General features: G+C 39.1%; 2 protein-coding genes across 2 annotated transcripts in view; both read right to left on the bottom strand.

Moving 5' to 3' along the window:
* LOC106525569 (transmembrane protein 106C) overlaps positions 1-4,006 on the bottom strand; it is a 6,906-nt gene extending 2,900 nt beyond the window's left edge. The window contains exons 1-4 of the mRNA XM_014019859.1: positions 3,100-4,006; positions 1,916-1,979; positions 1,652-1,811; positions 980-1,120 (exon numbers count right to left, since the gene is read on the bottom strand). Coding sequence (XP_013875313.1) covers positions 980-1,120; positions 1,652-1,811; positions 1,916-1,979; positions 3,100-3,313 — 579 coding nt within the window. The 5' untranslated portion in view covers positions 3,314-4,006. The remainder of the gene's footprint in view (positions 1-979; positions 1,121-1,651; positions 1,812-1,915; positions 1,980-3,099) is intronic.
* A 1,284-nt stretch (positions 4,007-5,290) lies between these two features.
* LOC106525567 (PTB domain-containing engulfment adapter protein 1) overlaps positions 5,291-6,793 on the bottom strand; it is a gene marked incomplete at its 5' end in the record, with an annotated part of 7,609 nt that continues 6,106 nt past the window's right edge. Inside the window, 4 exon segments of the mRNA XM_014019857.1 lie at positions 5,291-5,607; positions 5,692-5,796; positions 5,888-6,025; positions 6,111-6,209. Of these exon segments, the coding sequence (XP_013875311.1) occupies positions 5,545-5,607; positions 5,692-5,796; positions 5,888-6,025; positions 6,111-6,209 (405 nt within the window).

The following is a 6,793-nucleotide window of genomic DNA, read 5'->3' as shown; positions in this document are numbered from 1 at the left end:
CGTTTGCAGGATTACGAGAAACTTTTGCAGGATTACGAGAAACCTTTGCAGGATCCTAAGAAACCTTTGCTGGATCTAAGAAACTTTTGCAGGATCCTAAGAAACCTTTGCAGGATCCTAAGAAACTTTTGCAGGATCCTAAGAAACCTTTGCAGGATCCTAAAAAACATTTGCAGGATCCTAAGAAACCTTTGCAGGATCCTAAGAAACTTTTGCAGGATCCTAAGAAACTTTTGCAGGATCATGAGAAACTTTTGCAGGATCACGAGAAACGTTTGCAGGATCCTAAGGAACGTTTGCAGGATTACGAGAAACTTTTGCAGGATTACGAGAAACCTTTGCAGGATCCTAAGAAACCTTTGCTGGATCTAAGAAACTTTTGCAGGATCATGAGAAACCTTTGCAGGATCATGAGAAACCTTTGCAGGATCCTAAGAAACCTTTGCAGGATCCTAAGAAACCTTTGCAGGATCCTAAGAAACTTTTGCAGGATCATGAGAAACCTTTGCAGGATCMTRAGAAACYTTTGCAGGATCCTAAGAAACTTTTGCAGGATCCTAAGAAACTTTTGCAGGATCATGAGAAACCTTTGCAGGATCTTGCAAAAGTAAGTTAGGGTCATTTAATTTATTTTTTTCTGATGTTCTCTTACAGGCTCTGTAATATCAGAACAGTCCACACACAAACCCAAACTGGATCTGAGCATTAAGACCTGCAGTTTGAGGGAGGTTGAAGTTAAAGTCTTCATGTTTTTGCTGCAGTAAAACAGTTTATTCAAATGAAGCAGATGCAAACATTGGACTCGCTGATGTGTTTGTTTTGGTCTCATTACGGGGTTTTTTTTCTGACAACAATGGGAGAATAGATCCGACTTTTGTCGGGTCATTAAACTGTTAGCTGCTGCTTTTAACCTTTAGCAGGAGCCGTTTTACGCGAGCTCTGAAGCTCATTTCACAGCGTCATGCGGACGTTGTCACACCTGGCTCTGGCCGAGCGGCAGGATGGTGGTGGCCCTGTCCAGCTGCCGAGTCCCGATCACCGTCTTCATGTAGAGGACCTGGCAGCTCACGCTCTGCACCAGAACGGAGAAGAAGTTCGGGTTGCTGAAGTTTAGCGTGCTCTGAAAAAAAATTAAAAAATGCACGAAGTGTCACCAGTTCTGAAAATTTAGGACATTGTGCAAAAAGTAAGGAAACAATTTCACTATCAGTGAGGTTAATTTGCATCAGGTCAGTAAGAGGACGGAGGATTAAAGAAAAAAGTGCGTCTTAGAGAAACTAAATCTCCGGATGCTTCAGAGATAATCTCGACTGTTTTTTTGGTAATATCCAAAACTACCTTCTGTTTTTCAAATAAATGTTTTCTTAGTGTCCAACTTTTTCAAAACTGAGCTTGTTTTGCTGAAAAAAAAACTAACAAAAAAAGTCAGAATCATTACTACCCAAACAGGAAGTGACAAAACGTTTTTCTAAGCATGTATTCTGCAGCACTGGGGATGTTTCCACACTTAGAGGATTCCTAAACAAGTATATAAACTATATTTAAAAATAAAAAGGCCATAGACACAGCTCCCACCAGGGGCTAGTGCTAACATGCTACCTCCTTGTGATGATAAACTCAAGAACTATGTGTTGGAGGAGAGGAAACCTACGGTCAGGTTTATCAGGACCTTGGCGTTGGCGTGGTCGAACCACACGGTCACCGAGCGTAACCCAGCGTCCTCCACCACCACCGACCGAGGGAAGAGGAAGAAGGCGACCAGCGACGAGGCCAGGAGGCAGACCACGACTGACAGGACCACGTACAGCTTCCTACAGCACAGACAGGACCGGTCTGAAACGGACCGGCTCATAAAACCTGACGGTGACGGATCAGGACTCTGACCCAGAACTGGTCTGTGGTTCTGGTAACTTACGTGCGTTGTGGCTGCAGCCTTTGGTCGCTGTACGGGATGAGTGCAACTAGCTCGTTCACTTGTTCTGTAAAGAAACGGACAAAATAAGACGTTTCTCACATGACTTCGATCTGACGTTTTTCTTTTCTGGCTGCTTGTTTTAAGTCGAACCAGAAAAACGAAGCTTTTAAACGTAAACTTTGATCTTGTTTATTGTTGGAAAGCTGAGTCAGAGTTCACACCCTGGTTTTCCTCTTTCTAGTCTCTTCTTTTGCAATCTATCTAGTTCCAGACTTTGTGCTTTTCTACTCATTTATCTTTAAAAACATTCAGCTCGACCACCAAGACAACGTTTTGACTTTTAGAATTACTTCACTTTATTTACAAAAATTGGCCCCAGAGAAAAGCATTAATATCGATTTATTTCAGCAAACTGGCTCCATTTTTATTTTCTTTTTACTCTTTTCAGCCTTTAGCTGTTGCTCTTTAATTTAGCACTCAGCTACAGTTTTGCTCGCTTTAGCTTTTAGCTATGGTCTTCCTAACTTTACCTTAATTTAGCCTTTGTAGCTTTAAGTTACTATCTTCTGATTTTTATATTTTAGCTGGTTTTGCAAATTTTAGCTTTTAGCTACTGACTATTTTTAGCTTTTAGTTAGTTTTGCTCCTTTTAGCTAATATCTTTTGAATTTAAGCTTTTAGTCATGTTTAGTTCTGTTTAGCTACAGTCTAACTTTAGCTTTTAACTTCAGTTTTACTTGTTTTGGCTTTGAGCTGATGCCTCAATTTTTATGTTTTAGTCAGTTTTGCTACTTTTAGCTTTTGTCTTCATAAATTTTTAACTTTTATCTTGTTTTGTTCCTTTATCTTTTAGCTGATGTCTTTCAGTTTTACCCTTTTGCCTCTAGTTTTGCTCCCTTTAGCGTTAAACCTTTGTCTTGGAAACTTTAGCTGTTAGCTAGGGTTTTGMTCATTTGAACWTTTAGCTAAGGTTTAGCTCATCTGAGGATGGGATTGTAATGCTTATTTTAGCTTTTGTTCTGAGGTTTTGCTACGTCTAACTTTTAGCTACTGTTTTGCTCGATTTAGCTTTTTGCTATTTTTGCTGACTTTAGCTTTGTTTTGCTTCAAGTCCTTTGACAGATAAATGATTCAGCACTGCGTTCATTTAGAAGTTGTTGTTGTTGTTGTTGTTGTTGACTCACCTGAAGGAATGCGTCCTGTCCCCTGACACGTTGGACACGTCACGCTGTCCCTGCCGGTGAACTCCACGTACGGGAACTGAGCGATGTCCTCCCTCCTGTCCAGACCGTCCAGAGACTCGTTAGCGGAGTCTCCATCTTCTGGTCGCCGCTCGGAGGTCTGCGTGTCGGGGAGAAGCGGCAGGTTGCTGCCGCTCCGGGACCAGCGCGTCCCCATGACGGTTTAGCGTTTCCCGTCCGCCCGGTCTGCTTACAGACGGTTTTCTGCAGGTGGATGAAGCTGAGCCATCATAATCTCACTAAACGAGTAGCTGGGACTTGGAGAGGTAAAGCGAATGTCCCTGAATGCGTCACAATAATTCAGTAACAATGCGACGTTTGTGCATCCCGGGCGGCGTCAGTCAGCTAGCTCCGAAAGGACTCCGGAAGTCTGTAACTCAAATAAACAAACTTCGCTAAACTTTAGTCACCTTACAAACAAACAGCCATCTAAAAATCACACTTCTTCAAACATTTCGCTCTTAATTCCCCCTACTTTCCCTCAGCGAGTCCGCGGTTATTATTCAGGTCTATGGCGTAAACATTTCACGCTGACAATGGACAGTGTTGCATTCACGTGCTCGAAGAATTTTCGCGACTGAATAGAATGGGACAGTGGTGCGTTCCATACTTATACAAACACCAACTAAATAATAAACAAACAAATGAACTGAGTTTACTTTTTGTTATCTAAGCCGGGAGATTTAAATAATCTGTCTACCATTAACCGCGCACGGAACCATGGTTAGAAACCAATAATTAAATATAAATTCAAAAAGAATTCGAATTACACCAAAGCAGTACTTTAACGCATCAATTTGTTGCTCTCTGCTGCCCCCTGCTGTTGAGATGCCGCTTTAGCAGCTGCCATTTTTGTTTCAAATAGAAGGTCTATTTCAGAGGTGCCCAAAGTGGGGCCCGTGGGTCAATTTTGGCCCGCCAAACCATTTGATTTGGCCCACCAGCAGTTGTCCTGGTTATTAGATTGCAATCCCCTGTCCTGTGTAGAAACACTATATTTCCACTTTTCAACTATTGGTCCAATTATAGGTACAAGGAGCTGAAATCTGATAGTCTTAACTCATGGTACTCACCTTATCTTTGAATTATGTTGAGATTGAACATAAAATACAAATAACTACAAGAGACATTTAGATTTAAGCACACATCTAGATTTGCACACCTTATACTCATACCGAACTTATACCACATATACTCAAATTTTAATTTATGAAAATCCCATGAGCCTTTGCTGCCCAAGCATGTTGAATTTTCTCCATGTCCATGGGCTGAAAAAAAAAAGAATGTGGGCAACCACACTGGCTGCTAGCTTATTCATAAAAATAAAACAACTTTAGAMGTATTTGTATTTCATGTATTATATTATCGCATTTGGCCCGCGGCCCTCAGACTGATTTTAATTTTGGCCCTCTAAGGGAAAATGTTTGGGCACCCCTGATCTATTTGATTCCTGTTGTTTCAAAACCTGGGTTAATAATGATGTTTTAGTTATTTACAAGTAGTAGTAGTAGTAGTAGTAGTAGTAGTAGTAGTAGTAGTAGTAGTAATAATAATGAATTTAATTTGTAATGCACTTTTCATTAACTAAAAATCTCAAAGTGCTCCAAAATAGAAAATCACAGTAAATAAAAGTAAAATCAAAATATTACCAACTTTTAAAAGCTGTTACAGCCAGAGGTCTTTCTTCTATGTTTATACTAAAGCATGGAATGACATTCCTCAAAACATTAAGTCCATTTCAAAACTACAGCCCTTTAAGAAGAATCTTGTCTGCCATCTGCTGGACACTTTCTGTTGTGCTCATATTTAGACGTCCTATTTTGCAAATGCTGCCTTTTTGAAATTTGGTATGCTTGTTTGTCTTTGTGTCTACGGTGTAATAATAATGATGTGATTGTGATGCTGTAATTCTGAGTGTTTTATGTGCTGCAGAACAGGAACCTGCTGTAAAACAGCAATTATGCTGAGTCAGGCTTGATTTTTAATAATCTTTTCCTGTTAAATAAATAAATCAAATCAAATCAAATCAAAAACAAAAGAACAATAAAATCACACAAATAAAATAACAACCAAGGATCAACTTTTAAACTCTGTTAAAATATCTAAAATCATTAAAGTAATTTACAAAGAAGAGTTATTTCTTTTTCTTAAATGGTTATTTTTAATGAATCTCCTTGGATAATCATAACTGTAATTTTCAGTTTTTTTAAGTTGCAAGTTCAATTAAAGCCTGACTGTTAATGGCACCAATTAGCATTCTTTCATTCTGTATTTGTTTTCCCAGAATGATCATAAAATACAGGGAAATAAACATTGTTTGTTTTTTTTTGTTTTTTTACAATAATTGTGTTCATGTTTGTACAAGATGTCCAGCTTTTACACAAACAGCTAGTTCGCTTTAGCTGCAAGCTTCCTTTTCAGCTCATCGTTCTCTTTCTGCAACATTTTATTCTGAAATAAAAGAAGACAGAGCAGCAAATGAATAATTGCTAAAACCWGTTGGAATAAAGTGAAGTTGCTAAAATAATGACCAACCTTGTGTCTGAGTGCTTCCACTTTCAGATCGCTTCCTCCTCGTCTGTTTCCCTCCTTTTTTGAAGCTTGAAAGGCATCACCAATAACCGAGACCAGTACTTGAGCCTGTAAAAAGGGTTTTTGACATCTGACTGAGGTGAGGTAAAGTTCTTGTTTTTCTTTCATTTGTTTCTCGTTGCCGTGTGGAAATACTCACAAACTTCTTGTCCTGGAACAGGTARCAGTGGTAGGTGTTGGCTGCAGGATGCTGGGCCACAAAGCCAAAGACTCTGGGTGAAGACGGCAGGATGGCGCAGAAGGAGACGGTGGACAGRGGACACGAGTACAGGAGAAACTGAGGACATCAAAGGTGAGGAGGAAACTTAACGCGACGCTCCAAAACACAAACCTACAGACGACCCTGGAACAACTTAACAAACCTTWGTTTTGTTTTCCAGAATGTCGATCCCGTTCATCGACAGGAAAATGTGCACTTTGCTTTTCTTTGCAGCCTTTTCTGCGTTGAACTGATCCGGTGTCTTGAAATGAGAGGGAATGAATGAAATACAAGCAGATAGAGAGAATAAATAATTTATTTCTGTCTCTTAAAACWGGAGGAGGAATAAAAATGAGGTCAAATTAAAATCAGAAGTCGGCACAAATSTAAACACAAGCTAAAAAATATAAAGKTGATCATTGTCCAAAGAGAAAACAATCACAYATCAAGGACAAAGACAACTAGAGAACTTGCATTTCRTGCAAAAATGCTAGTGTAAATGCTTATTGCTGAAAACTTTAGGTGAATGGAGCTGAAAATGTTTTATAGCAAAACTGTTTTTGCCAGTTCCAAATGAAAAGTTGAAAGAAACACAAACAAAGAATAAAAACAAACTAGTAGAAGAATAAAAGGAGCAGAATTGCTGCTTTAAAAAGAAGAAAAAGCTGAAATTAGCATAAAAACAAGCTAAAGGTAGCAGACACAAGTTAAAATTAGCACCCAGATGGTGAAAGGGGTTTTAAAAATGTAAAATTAGCAGAAAAGAAGTACAAGAAAACTCATTTTCTTAAATCATTGTTTCTCGTAAAATAGCTCAAACGGCTGAGATTTAGAAGCATAAATAGC

This window comes from Austrofundulus limnaeus, unplaced genomic scaffold, assembly GCF_001266775.1.
Source record: "Austrofundulus limnaeus strain Quisiro unplaced genomic scaffold, Austrofundulus_limnaeus-1.0 Scaffold234, whole genome shotgun sequence".
Classification (NCBI taxonomy): Eukaryota; Metazoa; Chordata; class Actinopteri; order Cyprinodontiformes; family Rivulidae; genus Austrofundulus; species Austrofundulus limnaeus.
This window is presented reverse-complemented; position numbering and strand designations above follow the sequence as displayed.